Source organism: Denticeps clupeoides, chromosome 13 (assembly GCF_900700375.1).
Source record: "Denticeps clupeoides chromosome 13, fDenClu1.1, whole genome shotgun sequence".
Taxonomy (NCBI): domain Eukaryota; kingdom Metazoa; phylum Chordata; class Actinopteri; order Clupeiformes; family Denticipitidae; genus Denticeps; species Denticeps clupeoides.
The window spans coordinates 9,204,727-9,226,898 of NC_041719.1; the positions used below are offsets into that span (position 1 = coordinate 9,204,727).

General features: G+C 41.2%; 1 protein-coding gene across 1 annotated transcript; it reads right to left on the reverse strand.

The window, feature by feature from the left end:
* Positions 1-136: 136 nt before the first annotated feature.
* jak1 (Janus kinase 1) lies at positions 137-20,787 on the reverse strand. Its single transcript, XM_029001795.1, has 24 exons — positions 20,466-20,787; positions 17,849-18,054; positions 16,668-16,791; positions 15,490-15,643; positions 14,934-15,097; positions 14,427-14,772; positions 13,252-13,428; positions 11,796-11,953; positions 10,571-10,685; positions 10,085-10,280; positions 8,620-8,729; positions 7,694-7,852; positions 7,515-7,602; positions 6,602-6,729; positions 6,321-6,456; positions 5,539-5,690; positions 5,044-5,194; positions 4,049-4,137; positions 3,766-3,958; positions 3,299-3,423; positions 2,550-2,722; positions 2,188-2,305; positions 1,413-1,523; positions 137-1,331 (listed from the first exon to the last, which is right to left on the reverse strand). Exons 2-24 carry the CDS (start codon positions 18,045-18,047, stop codon positions 1,227-1,229), a joined length of 3,471 nt encoding a protein of 1,156 aa, XP_028857628.1. The 5' UTR covers positions 18,048-18,054; positions 20,466-20,787; the 3' UTR covers positions 137-1,226.
* Positions 20,788-22,172: the final 1,385 nt, after the last annotated feature.

Here is a 22,172-nt window from a genome sequence, read left to right on the forward strand (position 1 = left end):
CCACAGCTGTCATCTTTTTCTGTGGCCCTGTGAACTGTGAACATCGCTGGCCCTCAGTGCTTCATGCCTATTAACATTCAGGAAAATTGACTAAAAGCACAGGGATTGCTGCAGTTAAAAAAAAAAAAAAAAAGTCTGGTCATTAAACAATTTAATCTTGAGCGCGGACCGGTTGACTGTGGAAAATGTGCTTTTAAACGAATAGCTGGAATGGCCATCATTAGCACTGTCTACAAAATTAGTGCAGCCGCTGTAATTCAGTAAAGGGCTACTGCAGTATAATTGTAGTGAGTGAACAAACATTCACCGGGCAGGTACAAACATACATTAAAAACGTGGCTTCTAATGTTATCTTTGTTCTGGTTTTAATATTTCATAGATATAAAAAGAAGAGAATTTTGCCTGAATTAGCCCGTTGTACATGACCCTTTAAAAGTTATAGAGTATAGAGCAGCTCTACAGAATGCACACTCTGCTGACCCCTAGTGGCTCTTATTCATGTGAATAAAACCACATGAGCATTTCACTCTTTGAGGTGTTGGTGGGCATAAAGTGAGCGATTACAATAATGATGTTAGGACGAATGAACATGCAACCATCTCCAGGAAGTGCCAAGAACAAACTGGTCATTCCATGTTTTTCAGGCAATTGACCGTCATTATGCACCGCCTTTGAGGCAAGTAGACTGTTCCATTTTTTTCTTCCCAGGAATCGCATTGGTTATGTAGGGGGTGCCTGGCTTCAGTGGAAATTCCACACTTTCTGCAGTGTATAAGCACACTCTTATGGCAACAGTCTTCTTCATGGCCAATGCTGGCTGCATTTAACTAGCAAGATTCCCATCTCCGGAACACTGGTCATCCAGTGCTTTCAAAGGCACACATGCGGCAGATAAACGTCATTGGTGGTGTTTGCTGTGCTCATGTCTAGATCCTCACTCTTATGCTTTCTTCCCCATGGGCTGGAGAATCATATACTTGTATTAAAAATAGCAATGAAATGAAAAGTTTGACATATTACAAATAAAGGTGGAATTGATGTTTTTTTAAAAAAACTACTTGCAGTTCAAGTTCACAGAGTAAACCTGTGGAATTTTCAATAAGGGGGAAAAATGGAAAGATGAGCACAGTGAGTGTCAAAGCGCATTGATGCCACGTTCAGCACATTTTGAGGATCTCTCGAGTCTTTGATTATGAAGGTGGAGCCCGTCCCAGACATCACCATGGTTACGGTCCATCAGCAAGCATCTGTTGAAAGGTGCTGATCAGGCCTTTGAAATCAATCCTCTTGTCTGGGGTGCTTTCCCAACATTTCCTCATCTGAGCGTAGATCTGTAAAAGTCAGAAGACAACACGTGGAGCAGCGGAAGTGAAAAATGTGTCTCTATACAGTAAATGTGTAACAGATCCTACCATATCAGGGCAGCCCTCAGGCTGGGGCAGCCTCCTTCCCTCATCCAGCACTTTGACCAGCCGGGTGACAGTCATCTGACCATGTGATCGTCCAATCATGTTAAGGAAAACCTGGGGACAGCAGAACCAATGTCATCACCTGGTCTCCAGATAAAAGCGCAGTAGAAGGATTTCCCCTGAGTCACAGATTTAAGTTGGACAATAATTGGTGAATCTTAAAACTGTTGATTGGTTGGAGTAAGCCATTTTGGAGAGCTTCCCAGCCCACTCACACTGCGGACTGGAACTGGCACAGGAGTTGGCAGCCACACAGGCACAGCCGCTGGGCGAGGCATCTGCCACCATGGGCACAAACAGCCACCATCTGCCACAACGACAGAGAGGCCCTCCCTGCTTCAAAAGGGGGCTTCTCTTAACAAATAGGAGGTCCAGCTGCCAATCAGGAATGAGCACCGCACCCTGCCCTCAGCTATAGGACCAGGATTATCTGTCTACAGATGACTGTATAGAAATACACTTGCTGCTTTAACAGTTCAAATTTCAACCACAAAAGCCCCCATAACTCCTGGCTGAATGGCAGGAGCTGAAAGACAATGGGTGAAGGAAAAAAGGCCTGCAGGAGCCCAGCTGTCACAGGGAACTCTTATCTGTGACTTTGAGCCTTGCTACGCAGCAGATGTGAAAGGCTGATTGACCGAACCATCAAATACATGTCCAACGTGAACATGAGGACATTGTGTGCGATAACTGTTACTACAGTGCTTGAACAGCTCACCGTCATCGGGCTGCGGGACGTGTCACAGTAGGTCAGCAGTTCGTACATGGTCACGCCAAAGGACCACACATCTGACGCCCTGTAAAACTTGCAGTGGACCAAGCACTCTGGAGCATACCTGTAGAAGAAAGAACAGGATGGCTATAGTTTAATTATACAACCATATGGATCAACTATCTGCTGTGGACTCCTCTAATTCATGCTTCACTGCTGCATAAAATATCTGGATTAAAGATGACATCCAATTAGTTGAGAGCCAATTCAAAATATATATTTTTAAATAAATAAAAAACACACATAATACAATCTTCTCAGTCCTAACATGTGGTGGACCTGTCTCTGATATGTGATGCGTGTCTCACCAGAAGACAGGGCTGTCCAGGTCATCTTTTACTGTGTAGTAGCCTTCATTGTCTTTAATGCTCTTGGTCAGGCCAAAGTCACCGATCTTGACCGTTCTCTCATTCTCCACCAAAACGTTCCGTGCTGCTAGATCCCGGTGAATGTAATTACGGGATCCCAGGTAATCCATGCCCTGCAGAACATGTGGTGATTCATCAGCTGCCCTAACCCTTGTTTCAGTGTCTTTAGTCAGAGCTCAAACAACTAATTTGTCTTGGTCTTCTGCACAAAAAGGGAATTGGCCAAATTGTATGCTCTCTCAATCAAATAAGATGTCTCAAAACTACACAGTTTAATTTTCTGCATATTACATAAAAATGTCTGACCATTAAGAAAACTCACACAGGCACATACTATAGCAATATGCCACTATAGCAATGGAAACTTATTTTGTTCTGATACAGCAAATTCTTCGACGAATGTCTCTTGTTTTGACATTTTCTGTGTTTGCGATTAGTAACTGAGTGATTCCTGAAATATATGTGAGTTTTGATGTGAAACAAGCAATCTGTTTTCAATGAGTAGTTACAGGGACAGTTACCCTGAAGTGGAGTAGTAAGTGGGGTTTGAACCTGTTACCCACTAGGCTATTACCACCCAGATGAAGTCAGATGAAGTGGTAAGTAGCATGGAACAACACATCTGAGGACAGATATTCCTCTACACTTTCAATTAATATCCTGCAGCGGGACTAAATAGGGTCGTTTACCTGACATATCTGTACAGCGTAGCTGAGCAGAGTCTTGAGGCTGGTGTTTGCTTTGTTCCTGGGCAGGTACTCCTTCAGACTGCCTGCAGGCAAGTACTCCATGATCAGCTTAATGGCTCTGCCTCCTGCAGAAAAATCATCTTTGTTTACTGAGGATATTGGAGCAGTGCACATCCAGTTAAGTCAAGATGTTTCTGTGTTTGTGTGTGAGGATTGACCAACATGTGTGTCATGATGTAGTAATTAGATTTGTGTAGTAGGAGTTCAAAAAGTTTAAACTTTAACTAATTTACTGTTCTCAAGGAATGAAAAAATGTACTGTATACAGTGACATTGTTACTACTACCAGAAATCAGTATCAATTAAAGCAATAAAAAAAACCTGATTGATTCTGGATTCTAGAGTATTGAAAATATGTTTGTAAATGTAAGAATATGTAAATTTAAGTATATATATGTATTTCATACCGTCTTCATTACAGATGCCCTTGTATTTGACAATGTTCTCGTGGTACAACTCTTTGAGAATGCCGATCTCACACCACAGGTTGCTGCTCTGCTGCTCCTTGCTCTCTGGTTTCAGAGACTTCACCGCCACCAGCTCCCCTGTGTGGTCTCCTCTGGGGTCATACATGCACAGCTCCACCTTCCCGAAATGACCCTAACATCCGCACAAACATAGGCAGACATCAGACAGCCTGACCACACAGTCCTGGTGTTCTGTACCTTGGACAGAAAGTGATGCACTCACCTCTCCCAGGTCTCTAATCTTTTTCAGGAATCGCTTCATAAACACTGTGGGGTCGACCTCCAGGGTAGGCACTGGTTTGATGGAGGGGTCTGATAAAGTGAACATATGTGTGTTTCACTAATCAGTACTCCACAGGCATATTTCCCTCGGTCGGTTTCAACCCCAAATGACACATGCGTTGATACTATCATTACAATGCAAAGAGCCATGAGTAACACTGGTGTTGCATTACAAGAACACAGATGTGAACACTCTAATGCATCATTGATGCAGCTGATGGAAAAAGGGAAACGCACCGAGTCCCTGAGCTGGTTCAAGTTACATCAAACTCAAAGAAATCTTCCATATATGGCCTGCATTGCCCCTCCACTGAGTGACAGTATTGAGTGTATTTCAATGAGGAACAGTTTCACAAAGATAAGCTTAATGTGATATGGCAAAATAACAGATCGGAAAGATCTCATAGATACACTAGACTTTTATGTCTAGGAATTTCCACACCACATGAGAGCTCTGTTAAAAAATTAAAAGTAAACCTGATCTCAGAATTTCCTAGGAACACTATGTATTTAAGTAATTCTGTAAATTCAACCATTCTTTCTGGACCCAGTCCACTCACTGCACTTTTTAAACAGTATACATATCAGAAGATAAATTAAATGTACAGTATTCACTGCAATGCATGGCCCAGGCCTTTCCCACGTAACAATACAGCACACTGTAGACTGGAATCCAGTGAAATGTCCAGTAGAGACAGTGATATGCTGTGTTGTGCTGCCTAGATGATTGCAAGGGTGACTCGTTGGTGTCCGAGCTGTCTGATGATTTAGGAGGTAGTGATGAAAAATAACAATACAGGTCTCTTTTGAGGCCCTGTAGTTGTAATCTTTCCAAAGACTACCTCCAAAGAAGGCCTCTGCTTTTCTAGAATTTACAGTGGATGCAAGACACAAGTACAGTCAAGTAATTGAGTAGTTTGTAAAGTTATGTCTTACTTTGTTCCTCCAACATGTCGATGTCTCTGACAATGGCTCGGAAGAATGGTCGCTTGCTTGGGTCGTAGGTCATACAGCTGGTCATGAGATCTGCCAACTCCTTGCAGTCTGGTGTGGCCAGCTGACACTCTGCTGCATAGAAGCGCTCCTTCTGCTCTCACACACACACACACACACACACACACACACACACACATAGAAGTGACTGGTTGTTGAACTGTAATGTACACTTACAGTGTAAGTGCTATTAAATGGATGTGAATGGATGTGACTTTCATCAAAATAACCACCCCTTGCCTTTATCACAGGAGCACAGATCAAACACAAAACCAATATATGTGATACGACAGACTATAAAATGGTTAATAATTATTAATATTTCATTAAATTGTAAGCATTTCTAATGTTATCTTAGGTTAAAAGTTAGGTTACAGTGCATGAGGGAATGTAACGTGTGCTAAGTGTAGATCACATGAGACTCCCTGAATTCTGTACCTCAGTCAGTTTCTTCTCCTTGAGAGGCACCTCTCCATTGTAGCAGATCTCCCACAAAGTTGTGCCAAAGCCCCACTTGTCTGCTGCTATGCTAAGGTTAGCTGGATCAGTCACACACTCTGGGGCAATCCATGGGATTCTGTCCACACACTCTGCAGAACAAATTGTGTGATCTCACTCAAAGAGGAATAAGATAAGTTTAACAAATTGTCATCGCATTTCCGTAAATGTCTGCCAAAGAAATAGCAAAAGAATAGCAATATAACAAGATCTTTTTCTGCTTTGTCCCTTTTTTTTCCTGACCTCCCATAAATGCATTATATCTGCAGCACACATTCCTGTAAAGTGACTTTTGGCGATCAGTCAACAAATTCCCACAAACAGCAAAACAAGCTTTTCCAGTAACAGGGTCTGACAGACATAAAAACCAAGAGCCGTTCGGGGCGGTGTGATGGATTAGATTGTAGCTGTGGGGTGGGGAGGCAGCACACTTGGCTGTGAGCCTGCCCAGTGCCAGTCAGCTTCTATATCCATTACCCCGGAATATTTACAGGACTAACACACCCCCAAGGCTTACCCTGGTCTATTTCAGGACCCTGTCTCTTAGAGACAAGCCATGGTTCGATATGCCTCAGTTATTTGAATTCCTTCCTGAAAGTGAAGCCGCAGCTAGCTTCTGAAGTGCCAGTTGCACCCTTCAGCAGCACTTATTTTACCAATATGTTTATATGTTCTTTTATGACTTTATGAACCAGCTGGGAAGTGAGATATGGAGCTCTTACCCTCTCTGGTGAGCACAGTGATGGGGATGCCCGGGTCACTGAGTTTGATGAAGGGACAGCCCTCTGTCTCTAAGCCATCCCGGGCCAGAAGGATATTTTTGGTGCAGATGTAGCCATGCACCAGCTTTTTATCTTCCTGCAAGTCACAGAGACACAGAACACAGATGTCAGGAACAGGACAGATTAAAATCTGTCTCCCAATAAAGGACTCTGTATCTGGCCAGAGCTGCTCCACACCTATGTTTGACTACTAATACCGGAGTCAGAGTTTGTGTTATTACCAGGTAGCTGAGGGCACTTGCAAGCTGTTTGGCCACTTGGAACTTCCATGGCGTGCTGAGCAGGTTGCTCTGTCTGCGCATAAACTGGTCTAGAGATCCCAGCTGAACAAACTCTTCCACCATGATGTCTGCAGGACAGTGTAATGCAAGGACAGTGTGTAATGCAAAGAAACATCCACGTAAAAACAGATACGCACTGAAACATGTTTGAATGCGATGCTCCAGCAGTCCACTCTGTGCTTGGTCAGCAACAGATTTTAAAAGTAGTTTTTTGACCTCAAAAGTGTTGGTGTGATGTACTACATTTCGTTGCCCTGTACTTGTACATGTGTAATGACAATAAAGTTGAATCTAATCTAATCAATGCAGATATGCATTGAGGAGTGCAGAGAATTTGGTAGCTGCCTGTTATTCCTCATTCAGAGTGGAATTCACTGGTTTCTATGATTACTGCATTAATGTCATATACAGGTATTGATCCTTAAAATATTTATACTAGCAATACATATCAAGTAATTGAAAATATTTACAAATATATAGGTGTATGTCTGTGTGTATATCATTGAAAAAGTAATTAAATTAAAATCAGCAGTTAAATTAGTCTACCCTATCAATTTTTCTACTTTATAAACCTACTTTCAGAGTTTCATAGTGACACAGCAGGCCAAAAAAACAAAAAAAAAAAAGAATTTGAATAATGTTGATTATCTACCCTATCTCATTTTATGTGTAGACTTGTGCCAAATACAGGCCTACGACTATGTATGTTTTGACTTTAAAAGGTGAAATTCCTCACATGTATCATACCCCGCCAAAGGAAAAAACACCCAATAATTCAGGTAGAGCGGCTAGACCGTTCTTGCTTCAAAGTGTAAAATTGTTAACTGAGAATTATTTATAACACTCAACTTACTCTCTTGGCTGCGGACGCATACTCCATATAGCAGTGCCATGTGTTTGTGCGAGACCTGCCGCATCATACTGGCTGTCTCAAAAAAGGCCTGAAGGAGACAGAGAGGGGAATACTGATTCAGTCAGTCAAAAATAAATAAATGAATAAGTAGAACCAGAAGACGGAGAGGAAATGCGCACCAATGAGATGTCTCTGTGGCCAGAACCCAGCACTTTCAAAACCACCTTAACTTCCAGAGAGACGTAGGGTCCTACTGTATCATCGTCCTCCTCCTCACTCTTCAGTTTCAGAACACCAGCGTAGATGTTGGTTCTGGTGCCAAGGCCTAAATGTTCTCCCTGGGAAGGACAGAACAAAATGAATGGTAAGGACGTTCGTGTTCTTTAATTATGGCAGCAGGTTGTCAGGACTCATTATTTCACAGAAATGACATGAGCTGACTTATCAATCGTGAAAGGGGATTTAAATGAAAGAAAATTAAAAGGCAGTTAGTCATTGGCAGCAGAGAATTTTGCAATTTGACAGAATGATGTTATGAAAATGCTGACATAACATTTCTGACAACCTGCAAACTCAAACTTTAATACAAAACTGTATACATAAAAACAATTGTGGATGCAGTAGCTAATTGGATCTCATTTTTATTAAGAAATATTATTATATGCATTTGCGCAAAGTTCGTTTATAAAAAAAGGGGACATCTTGCTGCTACCCATTAGGAAAAAGTAATAACATTAAAGTGGTAGCTTACTTTAATTTTAGGTTTTTGTCTCTTCTCTTGTTACATAGTGCTAATTAATTAACAAAAATAAACACAAACACAGTGACATATGACATATTTATTAACCTAAGTGAAAGCGAAGTGATTGTCATTGTGATGCACAGCACACAGCACACAATGAAATAAGTGTCCATCGTCCTTGGTGAGCAGTGGGCAGCCATGACAGGAGCAGTGTGTGGGGACGGTGCTTTGCTCAATGGCACATCAGTGGCACCTTGATGGTTCGAAATTCAAACCGGCAACTTTATGATTATGGGTCTGTTTCCTTAACCGCCATCACTGCCCTATTAACAACCTATAAAAACAAATGTGAGTGAATATTACCTGGACTATCTCCTCCTTGAGAATTCGGTGAAAACTGAGCTGGCTGACTTGAAGGGCCCTCTGAGGAACAGGTTCCCTGTTTTTGGTCATCACCAGCAGGTTGGACATCTCTGAAATCACAGATTAGATGTATTGGAGCTCAGCATAAATGCCATATTTGTATGGAGACCAATGTTTCATAAATATTTGCATTTTGCCTAGATTAACACTGAAAAAAATTATATTAAATCCCTTTTGCATGAAAAATGTGGGGGCAGGCTCAAATAAATAATGGACCCCCTACATTTGGAAGCATCTGACTCTCAAACAAAATTTAGGCTGGCTAACCTAATTTATGCAAATGGACTACAGTTTGACTGTCAGTGTGAGTGTGTGCGTGCATGCGTGCGTGCGGCTGTCTACTAAGCACGGGAACCAATGTGTGTGTACACAGTAGATCACCCCCACACTCTGAGGTTTCCTGGGGAAAGAGGAAGTAACAGAGAACACTGGTGCAGTGTTTGCTGTTGCCTCACTACTTTGCAGAGAAACAATAAGCGTGTGTGAGAGTGAGTGTGCAACAGAGAGGGAAACAGAGTCGTGTGTACATGCATGAATGCATTATGAAGGATAACAATGGCACCCAAAATTTTTGGGCCACAGCCTCCAGCCTACACACACACACACACACACACACACACACAATGCAGACCACCCAGATAAAAGGTATACAGATGATCTTGAAACCAATCGAGACGTTTCACAACAGACAGATGAGCTGACACAAACATCCCTGATGCGCACGCTGGCGGGAAACCGCACTTACTACTTGTGTTTCCTGCCCATCTCCAACACACCAGCATGTACACAAGAGACGTGGATGTAAACAAGGTGAGGAGCCTAGTGTCATAAGCCACACACTCGCCATTTTTCTGACTAGGTGTACACTTTGAGTCCATTAAGGGTGACGCCTCCGTTTCTTGCTGTTCTGTTTCCTCTTTCATTTGGCTTTTCAAAGTGATAAACCCATACACTCTTACAGCCACAGTATCCACATAGTTGCAAGAAGGGAATATACATATTGGCATATAAGTCTACAAATCAATTTGCTGCAAAAAGCACATGCAGAGCTGGTGCAAAAGCTGGTTATACATTTATTAAATTCAATGTTTTTTTAACTACATTTCTTTACATAGAATATTATTTGAATATGCACTGCATGATCCAAGTGAAATTTCAGTGATGATGAGCAGTCCATAATGTAACCGTAGTGAATAAACACTACAGGGTAAACATTAAACTAGGGTTCCTCCTTAAACTAGATCAGGGTGTTTTGTCCACAGAATTAACCGTGGCCTATATTTCAACCAGCAGGTCACACGGTATGGAACAGCTGGGCGGAGCGCAAAATAAAGGTGTTGTAACAGCATTTCCTCCCATGCATCGCTGGGGCAAAACACACTATGCGTCGAGTATGGTTTCATACCTCTGGGCTGGGGGGGGCAGCATCTCTTCAGCTGGAAACGCAGATTCTCTGTACGCAGGTTCTGTCTTGCCAGGTGCTCCAGCAGCTCCTTCAGGGATGAGTGGGATGAATCAGTCCCGTGCAACTGGTACCCATGGGAGCCCACCTCTATCTGGAAGTTCTTGTATTGAGGAACTTGTTTCCCATAATGGTCCGTCTAATTGAGAAAAAAACAGAGAGCGTACCTTTTCCATATCATAATGATCTTTTCATTAGGAGCAGAGGTTGCCATGGAACTATATATACTTAAATTATATTACTTATATTCATCTACTGATGAGTAACATTTAGGATTTTTTAACTGGCAGTTCCATACAGATTTACATTCTTTGAATAAACTGTTCAGAGAGGAAGTTGAAAAATGTTCTCCAAACACAATATAACAGAACTTCAAAATTATGAGCTTGTCATCACAGATGTCCACTTTTTTGAGTCTGTATGCCATACCTCCAAGCAGACAACAGTCATGATGATGTACTGATAGTCAGTGCAGCTCCAGCGCAGGACATAAGTGCCCTCATCGTTCCCCTCATGGCGCAGTTTATGGTTGGCATACTCCGTACTGAAAATGGACAAGAACAGGTCATGGGTTAAAAAACAACACCACCGAATTCAAGGTCATCGTCCGATGTTTCGAAACAAGTGAAGTGAAAGTGAAGTGATTGTCATTGTGATACACAGAACAGCAAACAGTGACACAACGAAATGTGTCATCTGCTTTTAACCATCACCCTTAGTGAGCAGTGGGCAGCCACTCGGGGAGCAGTGTGTGGGGACGGTGCTTTGCTCAATGGCACCTCGGCGGCTCGGGATTCGAACCGGCAACCTTCTGATTACGGGTCCATTTTCTTACCCACTAGGCAACCACTGCCCCCAAATAAGCATTAGGGCTGAACAATTTTAATATTTGTCAAATATTGGGATTTAATTTGCAATTATTCTCTATACTATGTGCATAAATAATTGTAGAATAACCGTACATTAAAATATGGACTGCGCTGTAACTAGAGTGCGCACCTTCGGTTGCATTTTAAGTGGGTGTGGCTTTAACATGGGACACATCTGATTGGAAAGCAAAACTATCCTTCACATTGTAGGGGGGGTTTTGTTAAGTGCCAACTTCCACATATGTGAAACGTGGAAGTTGTCACTTAACAGAAGAGCAGGACAAAAAGCTGAAGTAAAAAACAGAAACACAAAAGACAAATACTGGAACTTATCACAGACTTAAAACAATCCTAAAGCAAGGGTACTTTAACACAATGCCAATTTCAGTTTTACAAAATATTTTTTTTGTTACAATACTACCTTTTCAGCCCTTATACGAACAAGAATCAAACTGCAACTGAAACATTCTGACACTATATACATATGCAAAGACAAAACAAAGAGCTGTTTTCATGGAGGATTATGTTACAGTATATGTAGTGAAGAATACGGAAATGCAAGCATTCCTCCATCTGAGAACCAAGGAGGATGTTCTGTGAGCTAGGTGGAATTAAAAAAGAATGATTCACTGACATATGGATGGGGAAAAATACTACCTGTTAGGAAGAATAATTTGTCAAAGAGCTGTGGGATTTACTGTGTCTTTGTGGAAGTGCCCTTAACATCGAGATGGGAACTGAAATATTGATGTTCAATGGGGGGTCAGTTGGGTCCAGACACTGACCTTATGGGTCCATGACAGCCATGCTGTAGGTTCTGCACCACAGACGCAGGGGCTACCTCCTTGCAGAGGTAGTGGTGAGCGTCCACTGTCAGGCGGAAATACCCATCAATCAACGCGGCAAAGGAAAGTGCCTCTGCTCTAAAGCCCAGACGAAGTTCCTGTTGAACAGGAAAGAAGTTACCGTTACACAACAGAAATGTTCAGTTCTGTTCAAATACAGGGATAATAATAACAAGCAGTCTCTTCTCTGCCTATGGGCCTCAGTTACCAAAACGAGCGTATATTAGGAAAAATCCCAGTGCACCAAGTTGTGGTCCATAAAACTGTGCCAATCCATGCATAGCACATGATGGTCTTGGTAAACCCAACAGCTGTGCCCCAAAACTTTGCAACATAAAGGAACAGAAGATGGCAAAGAAGAGGGATGTCTCTGACGTGTAGATCAATGACATTACAAATGAGGTAGAGAAGACTTTTCTAATATTACTATTGTACTGAAATAACAAAGATGTTAATTCACTCAGGTGGAGAGGAATAAAATGGTGATGTTTGCCAACTTAAAATCAGAATAAAAAGGGGGCGATAAATTGTGTGTGTATGGAAGCAGATCACCACACCATAAATTGCCAAACTCCAGCTAAGTTATGAATATGCAGCTGGCCCGACAAAGAGCCCGACACAGCACACCACCATGGCCCATGTATGGCTGTGCACGGAATGCAGTCTTGTAACAGTGCCAAATCTACCATGGCTGAATATGATGACTGTCATTGCTCGTAATTAAGTCGATCTCTTCATCGTTTAACCTACAATGTTACATCAATTAAACAATGATTTCATTTATCCTAGATGTGTACATTTTCTTTGACTGCTCTACGCAATTACACATGACATAAAATATGTAAAATAATGGTAGCCATAGGAATGTCTGTAGTAATGTGCTGTAGGTAACTATGCGGACAATAATCTCAGAATTATATGAATTGATAAAAAGCTCATTAATCACGTATAACACATCTTCTAAAATTCTGGCTGCTTACAATAATTTAAAACTAGCTATGATGTAATATATTCCTTGTTACAGCTTGATTTCCTCTGCTGCACCGTGGGACCGCACTGACAGGAAGTGCATACAAGATCAGAGAGCAGTCATGAACTTTTGTGTATTGTACACTCACGTCAAAATTTGATAAATCACGAAATAGGTGTAATCATCGCAATTATCGTACGCCCGTTTTTCTGCCGTACGCACATTAGATAACTGAGGCCCTAGATGTGTACATTTGAAATCGTCTGTTCAAATTAAATGGTCTTTTCTCTAGTATTTGTGAAAAAGTGAAATGTGAAAATTAAGTACCAGAGAAAATCTTTGAAGTTACAAGCTTTTGTAACTTGTCAACAAATACGGACCCATTGTGTATTGGTCTATGGAAGGGCTGTGAATATGATTTCTCACCATTTTCTTGTTGTCCTGTCTGTAAATGCATACAGTGGCCTCCCTAACGACAATATGAGTGATCTCATGGAAGTCAGAAAACGTCACCCAATCCTTTTCTTTATTTTTTTCATTCTTGCTGCTGTCCATCTTGACCTTCTTGGATTTGTATTTGTTGTCTCTGTTGGCGGCTAAAGTCTTGTTGAAGACAAATACAAACAGAAGATCTCACACACAATGACAGAACATGGACCTGCCAAACTTTTTGCATACATGAATTTGCATACAGACTGTTGCCGCTTTGTAAATGCCTAAGTATATCCTGTGCCAGGCAAAACATCTGTTACTGTGAATAGTCAGCAGAAGACAATCTGATAGCCGAAAGGCGTAAAGTTAAATGTGAAATGTTTCTTTAATATTTTATTAACGGCTAGTATTAATGCCTGTAAACCTTTTTTGCAGCCATCTTAAGAGTTTTTCTAACTTGATGGATTTTCTTCCATTCTTCCTACCCAAAGACATCTGATTCTTTAAGTCATCTCGCATGTACGACTGTCTGGGATATTCAGCCAGATATTGAATGATGTTTATGTGAGGGGACTGTAAGTCCAATCAAGGATGTTTGGCTTTTTTTTTTTTTTTTTTTTTAATTTTTGTGATAATATTTTTGCCATTTTCTGGTATTTATTGAAATCCATTCTTCCCACTAGCATGGTTCCTGCTAGAGTCCACAACTAGGTTCCTGCTGACCATGAACCTGGTACTTGTTCTGGTGTCGCTGCACAGTATGACCACTACACCACTAAGCAGTCTTGGTCTTCCCAACCCCTACTGTTTTTATTGCCGAATGAGGAAACATTTATCTTCTTATAGTCTTCTCCTGCTGTGTGATCATCTGTTATTAAGTTATATAATAACATTGCAGTGCAAACATTGCAAAAAACACTGCATTGCTCAGTAATCTCTCCTTGTCGGTGACAACTTCTGCTCATTATGGACAGTAAGAGACATTTTACGTAAACTTTTGCATGCCATTCATTTCTTCATTGAACTGCAGAAAATTAGTTGAATTCCCATTCATCCTAATAAGCACAGGATTCAAAACGGACTTGAAGCAGATGCCTAAACTATGAATGTTACAACCTCATCCCTCCCACAAAGTAAATTTCACTTTAACAGAGAAATCTGGTGCTCACATTGGGAGATTTCTTCCTCCAGGCGATTCCTGCGGTGCCTGACACCTGCACCTCGTGGCCCTGACCATCCTCAGATGATGAGGTGTAAGGCAGAGTATACTCATTCTCTGCAGAGATGCGCAGGGTCAAGGGCTCCACTGTCTCGTAGCCCATTCCCTTGGTAAGAGTCTCTAGCGTGGACAGGTACTTAACCTTCAGGTCGTACATTGAGATGTTGCTGTCCTGGATGGTTTTACTGTTGAACTCGTTGAGGAAGTTTTTGAAGACGTTGTTGATGCGGATTCTCGTGAGGAAGTTACGTTGCTTGATGGTCTTATTCAGCTCCTCAGGGATGAAGCGCTTATAGCTGAGGAAGCAGGGAAGAAGGGGAAGGAAATCAGAGGTGGACTTTAATATGCAGATATTGTACAATATTTGTACTAAATGTACTATATGAGCACCTAAATTTTCAATTTAAATGTAAAGTTCATGGACGAAGAAGCTACATGTCCGATGTGTCCAAGTCACCTGATCTCTCCTGCAGCTCCTGGTAAGGGTATATCCTTCACTTTGGCATAATGTGTGATGGCCAACACAGCCATTCCCAGACACTCATTCTCAATCTCATGAAGCTCTGTCTCATTCTGAGGCTTACGCACTGGAGCAAGTCCTTTCAGGAAGTCATACTGACCCTGGAACACACAAATACAAAAACCTATCATTACAGGCATTATGGAATGCATTTCTGAACACAATGAGGAACAGAGAAATGTTTATGTCAGTACTAATATCTCTGTACGCAGTCAACTCATTGGTTTCACAATTGTTGTAAAGCAGGTATGGTTTCATATGAATAAAGAAAAGGAAAACCATTGACGTATATTAAATATTCAGAGAGAGTATACAAGAGGTCAGTTGCACAACAAAAAACACTGCTGGACTGCTACCAGACAAGATACCATACCGTTTACCTTAGTAACTTAGTTAACTTGGAAAATTTCTCCTACTCAACATGCATGGAAATAACAGTGAGAAAGTTTTTCATCAAAGCCCACTGACAGCTGAAAATTGGCTCTTTACTCACCTGAGCAAACAGGTAGTCTAGAGAGGCAGCATCCAGAAGAGGAGTTCCCTCTGGGCTTTTGTTAGTGCTCAGATTCCCCTTCTGTTTGCTTAATGTGTGTCTCCAGACAGGAGACTCGTTCTCACTCGTCCCATGCCAGTTTGTGAAGTAGAATCTAATGAAAGATAACTATTTTTACATTTTCACCCCACACACACATTTACAGCATTTATCAGACATTTACAGCACTTTACACATAAGTACTATGTAATGTTGTGCAGACTGTCCTGCAAGGAAATATGATGCCAGCTTACAATCATAGAAAGGTGTGTTCATCTGATCTGCCTCAGGAAAAAAATTCACTTTGTTTGCATGGACTGGTTGTTCTAGTATGCATTCCAAAGGCTGAAAATCCGCTGTTTTTTTTTTTTTTTTTTTTTTGGAAACACATTTAATGTGTATTGTTCCAAGTGCATTTGAAAGCCCCACAGATAAGTGAGTGTATTGAATGCTGAACATGATTAATGTAAAGTGACACGATGTTCACATTTGTCATTTTATATAAAGCAGCCTTCAGTTGTCACGATGAAGAGAATCACAGTAAACAGGAAGTTTTAGAAGAAAAAAAAAAAGAAAGACTTTGCCACAGAGGAAGAGAGGAAGTTTGAAGGTTGACCATGTTTGTTGAAACAACAGATCCAAGCTCTTTGGTACCCACGCTGAATACCACAGACAAACCCATTGGGGTTTGCATTCAGAAAACAATGTATTTTAGTACATACAATTAATCACTTTTCTCCTAAAATAATTCAACTTAATAATTAAAATCATTAAAATATACTCATTCTTATATCAAAATTAATCAACTAATTACCACAATTAAAATTCTATTTTACATATGGTAACATAATGCCAAATCATGTACACTTTAACACTGTTTTTTGAGATCAAGATTTTGAGTATAATAATGAATTATCCAGAGATTATATTAACAATGTATGTACTGTTAAAAACACAGACACACACACACACACACACACACAGACACACTCTAACAATTTTCAAAATAAAATGTAAAAGAAGACATGCACAAACACATCCTGACAGTATACAATTACATGTATGCATTCATATGAGGCATGGAGCTAAGGCAAAATGCTGATCCAATAAAATAAAGCTTTGTCTTCATATGGTCCTACCTCATCCGATAGTGCAGCTTGATGCTTGTGTCCTCTGTGACCTTGAATACCTGATTAGGGGGATACCATAGGCCTTGGCTCTCCTCATAAAGCGCAAATAGGTTGTGGCACAGAGGTGAGATACCTAAGAAAAAAAACACATTCACTTCTCTAAATAGAGATAGAATAAGAACCTGATGCTTAAGACATTTTTTACATAGTGCTTCACTAGATGCACCATAATGTATAATATATATGTAACGTGTTTATAATGAAAGGTGCCTGCTATTACTGCCAAGGCACTAGATCCTCATTATCCCTTCAGCTGGCGTCACAGGTATCAGCATCTCTGCAAAAGAAGTGGGCCAGCACTCTGCGACACTCGAGATTAAAAGGACTTCTTGGTTTTTTTAACCTTTGTCAAGCAAATTTCCATTTTGATATCTTTGTCAAACACCAAAAGGATATTTATTGTAATAACACAAATGATTAGTGAACCTTTTACAATAATTGGGCAGTAAAGTGTCTTATTATATGTCCAAATATAAAACATGCTATACCTTAAGAAGGCCTATGCAGGTTACTTTATAACACAAGCAGGAACAGCTACTGCTATAGATGTCCTATATTCCTACCTGATAAATGTCAAAAATGAAAATTTAAGGCCACCAAACAACTTGCTTCAGTTTGCTTGAAACTGGAGTTTCTTTTTTTTTCTTCAGGGCCACTCGCTAGCATGAATGAAACGCCATTCAGTGCCGTCAGTACAGACTTTGATTATTGAGCTGCGACTCAGTGCCTGCACAAACTTTTCCTTCCCCTCTCTGAGAGCTGTTGGCTTAGATCATGGCTTTGGCCTCTGTTTTAAGGAAATTCCTGCAGTGGCCTTGAAGGCCAGCAGCCATTTTGTATCTCAGCAGCTGACCCTTTGGTCAGAGAGAGGAAGAGAGGAGAGCTACCCCTGTTCATTTTCAACAGGACAACATTTTCAAGCAGCTATTCAAATCTGATCATTTCAAAATATCACAGTGAACTGCATGAACAAATCTATAACAAGGTCTCTTTAGTACAAAGGAAGACTGCTTTAAGATGAACAAATTTAGGATTTGTTCAACGTAAGCTTTGTTGTCTGTACAAACATGCTTTTTACACTGGATTAATGGACTATAGCATGCCTTTGTGGTGGTGATCAAGAGACTTACCACATCTCTTGGCTGCATCAACACAGATATCTTCAGCCACATAAGAGTCCTTCAGGTACTCCAACTGATGTTTGTCTGTAAGGCAGAAGTGGACCTCCAGTCCTCTCTGCACAGTTGGAGCGGTGGGCTCACCCCTCTTCCCCTTTCTCATCTTAACACACAGTTGCCTGCCCAGCTCCATAACTGCTGGCTCTGACATCCAGACTCTGGAGGGGAGTAAATGTAAATACTTTAAATATATTCCTTTAATTGTCCTGTAATAATCACAACACAGATGGATGGGTATTCCGTTATTCGGCACCAAGAAGATCATTATCATTATTAAAACGATCATTAAATTTAAATTTTGCAATGTAGTTAGACGGAGGCCTTGAGTCTGTGGCAGTCTCCAAGAAAAACACCTTTCGTGCCTAATATAAACCATTTGTAGTGACTGTTCAAATTGTTCCCACAGCCAGTGAAACGTTGTCCAAGATTACAGTTATCGGTAGTGTGCCCGGTGAGTTTTGCATGTTGTATGTACGCATGGGTATGTATTTTCTAAAACCAAAACAGCCTAAAGAGGTTGGTTACAGAAGTAACATTTAGGGTTATGGGGTGACTACACATTTATAATACGGTGAATTGTTGGACATGTTTTATTCAGACAGAAGAGAATGGCTGTGTCATCACAGTCCCCCGTGTGCGTCTGTGCCAGATGCATTTTGAACTATTGGGTCTTTTAGTTCCTGATACGCGGTGACTCGCGCAGTAATAGACCCTGCAGTGTTGCCCCTGTGACTACTCGTTGAGTCATCCAGCGAGAGGTGTCCATGCACTGAGACGTCCGCACCCCCCCCCCCTTCCCCCCTCTTTACATCCCTCAGAGTATGTGACCCCAGTGAAGGATCCATTCCCCTGTGCATGGTAAACAGATCATTTCTACCAAGGGACATCCCCCAGCTCCTCCAGCTGAAGCTGGTCACCCATGGTGGGGGGCTGTTTTAAAGACGTGTTTGGATTATTTCATTTGTTCAGTGTGTGTGTGAATCACCGGGGCCCTCTCTCCAGGTACAGAAATGAACCCCTGCTGGTGACTAATGGGAACATCCCTGAACCTGACAGCGCGTAGGCACACATTTAAATTAGCAATGCATTCGCATATTTATGCAGCAGACAAAATTAGCTCACACTGGTTTGGATGAGGGCAGAGATTTAATGCCTTAATGCTTAAAATTCTTGGCCCTTATTGTATTGTATTTTTATATTTTCTTGCTCTATTTACTACATTCATGTCTGCACTGAATGAGCTGCTTTTAATCTCATTGTACATGCATACAGTGACAATAAAGGGCACTCTTTTCTTCTATTCTACTCACTTTTTCAGTCCTGGATCTGGTCAGAGGTGGTACAAACCCCCTCAGGGAAGGCAAGACAATTTGAGATTTCATTAAAAAGCTTAGATAAAAGAATTTGGTAATAGTAGTTTCCAAAGGTCTGTGGATCTCACGTTTCCTGTGTTTGATGACTCTGTTCAGAAGTCCAGGGTGCTAAATAGATCCTTGTTATTGAAGAGCATTCGTTCTCAGAAGTAAAAATGCCAGTGGGCGTGATTTCAGGAATCTACGTGTTCAACTGTTCGAATTAATACACAACCTTTTCATTTTAGTCCATCCGAAACGGCGCGTATCACAATTATAAAATACGTGTTTAAAGTAATAATAAGCTGATAAATACATAAGTCAACTGAATCGATACACTTAACAGCATAGAAACTGGGCTTACTCAACAAGAGGTGAATATTGGGGGAATAAAATACATGATTACATTTCACCCAAAAAGAGAAGTTGCTTCAAAATGTGAAGGAATTTTTCTCCGTAGGATGCCATCACACAAAGTCAGACAGTTCTGTTAATAGAGAATACTGAGAGGTGGTTGTATTCATCAGTATTGATCAAAATGAATTAGCAAACTCCAAACTAAAAGACAATAATGCGGTTTTATTGCTGTAAGGTACCGTGGAAATTTCGTTTTTAAAATGTAAAGTTGGAGAAAATGAATTCAGTAAACTTTTTTCCTTTAAAGAGTGTAGAGAAAATGTTAGTTGTAGATTTAAATAATTAAACTTAACTCACCAAAACATTATGGATGTCTTATTACCGTGTATCAGCTCCTTACATTGGCAAAAGAGCATCGGCTCAATTGCAATTTGTCCCCCCCAATTGTTGATGGAAAAACCTAGATATTTCTATATCATCCAATACAGTGACGTACAAAATAAAATATCTATTTAAAGATTGACTCAGATTTTAACCAAAAAAAAAAGATTGGCCGAGTTTCAGCGAGCAGATGAATGAACAAACTCGTTCGTGTAAACAGTCAGATTGAATCATGTAATGAATTCGTCTAATAAAGAGCGGCTGCGGTGCGGTGCGGTGCGGTGCGGTGCGGGCCGAACGCAGCCACCTAGTGAGCAGGTTACCAGATACAATAATCCACCTCTGCCCCATTTTAACCGGCCGCCAGCTGGACGAGTCCGGCGAGCCGGTTCCGGCGGGTGAGTTCTGGTCAGCGTCGAGTCAATAAGACGAAGTTTTGTTTTTTTTTTTGGTGGGGGGGCGAAACGCCGTCGTCTTACCTCAGAGAAGCTACTTCCGCGACGCTCCCTTCTACTTCATCGTCGTGGGGAGGTGAAATGGTCCGGAACGAACGGCTGCCGTGCGAAGGCCTTACAAACCCTCCGGGCGGGGTAGGGGACGCTTGTCCGACGGCGGGACGCGCACGCAGCCCCGCTCCGCTCGGTCTAACCTTTCCTGTCAAGACGACGCCTGGGTTCCCGAAAGTAGGTCCCGCCGCGGGCGGCTGTGCGCGCCGCCGATTGGCGTTTCCGGCCGTCGGTCACGCGCGTCACGCGCGCGCGCGCCAGAGCGCCGCGAGCTGCGCGTCCTTTTTCCAACCCGGAGCCGTCGGTCCTCCTGAACATCTGTCAGCAAGGACACAGCGGTGCGAGGGACGTATTCTGAAAGGAGGAAATCTTCGATCCAGACGTGTTCTTTGCAATATGAAGCAGAGGCTTAGTGCCTGTTTAATTCAATATTTACTACAGCGTTACCACTGGCGCCACGCACCGAATAAAGTGCACAGGGCCTTTAAGAGAAGGCTCTGTTCGAAGCCATGGGAGGGACTTCCCATCCCAGCCATCAGGCGGGTTACCAGCACTTAAAAACTTGCCAGAAACTGTAGGCTGCAATTTCACAAGAACTCATCGCCTCTTAAAATCAATAGCGTGTGCTAAAAGGCATGTTGCTGTCATGCCATGTTAAAATAATAATAAAAAAATGTTAGGTAATTTGACACGTCATAATGAAGTATTTAAAGTTACTAACATACTAACAGCATGGAAATATATAGTAATACAAGTCAACAGAAGCTACTTTTGGTGCAACATCTTAAAACAATGAAAAGTAAATAAAAAAATTGTATGAAACAATAACGAACACCACTTTTTCAGGACTAAGAGGACAAGGCCCTCCGATTGCATGCAGCCCAACCCCCATAAAAAAAACCATGTTTTTCCCCCATTTAAAACGAAACTTAATATATAATCAATACAAATGACCAAGAAATCCATTAAGTGCGGTCAGTGTACAAATAGGATTAACTGATCCAGTTTAAAGGAGCAAATTCTTGCTGATTGAGAATACTTTTCAAAACATGTTTTGGTAGATCTTAGTACAATAATTTACCTTTGTCAAAAACCTTTTTACTCTTGCACATTTATATAGATCAATGATGGAATATTCACAATCCACAAATAACCACATATTTGATACTATGTTAAGTTAATTGTGGATGTGATGAACAAAATATGTAACACTAGAGAGAGAAAAGGAGAATCCAGTTTTTCAGACAAAGCTTTAATCTCTTCTTCTTCTTTTTTTTTTACAAAAGTATATAAACACAATATGTTATGTAATATAAATTGCTTCCATGGCAAGTCAACATGATTAAAAAAAAAAACGTGTTTTCCAGTTTTCTTTTTCCCCGAACCTCCACAGATCTTGCTGGATCAGTGGTGTCAAGATGGCTGCCATCCTTCAGTTATCACAGTACTGTACCTTTAAGATGGACAGCATCAGCACTGTGATAACTGAGCCAGGGCAGCCTGTCACATCAAGCAGAAGAAGCACAGGAGGCGTCCGTCCTTCTCCAAGTTGGCCCAGGAACCAGTCTTACCCACATATATAGAACATCTGATGCAATTTATCAAATAATAATGACGTCTGTTTTATTATTACAAAGGAGCAATTCGCATTGGATTTAATTTGAACTGCGATTCAAGAAT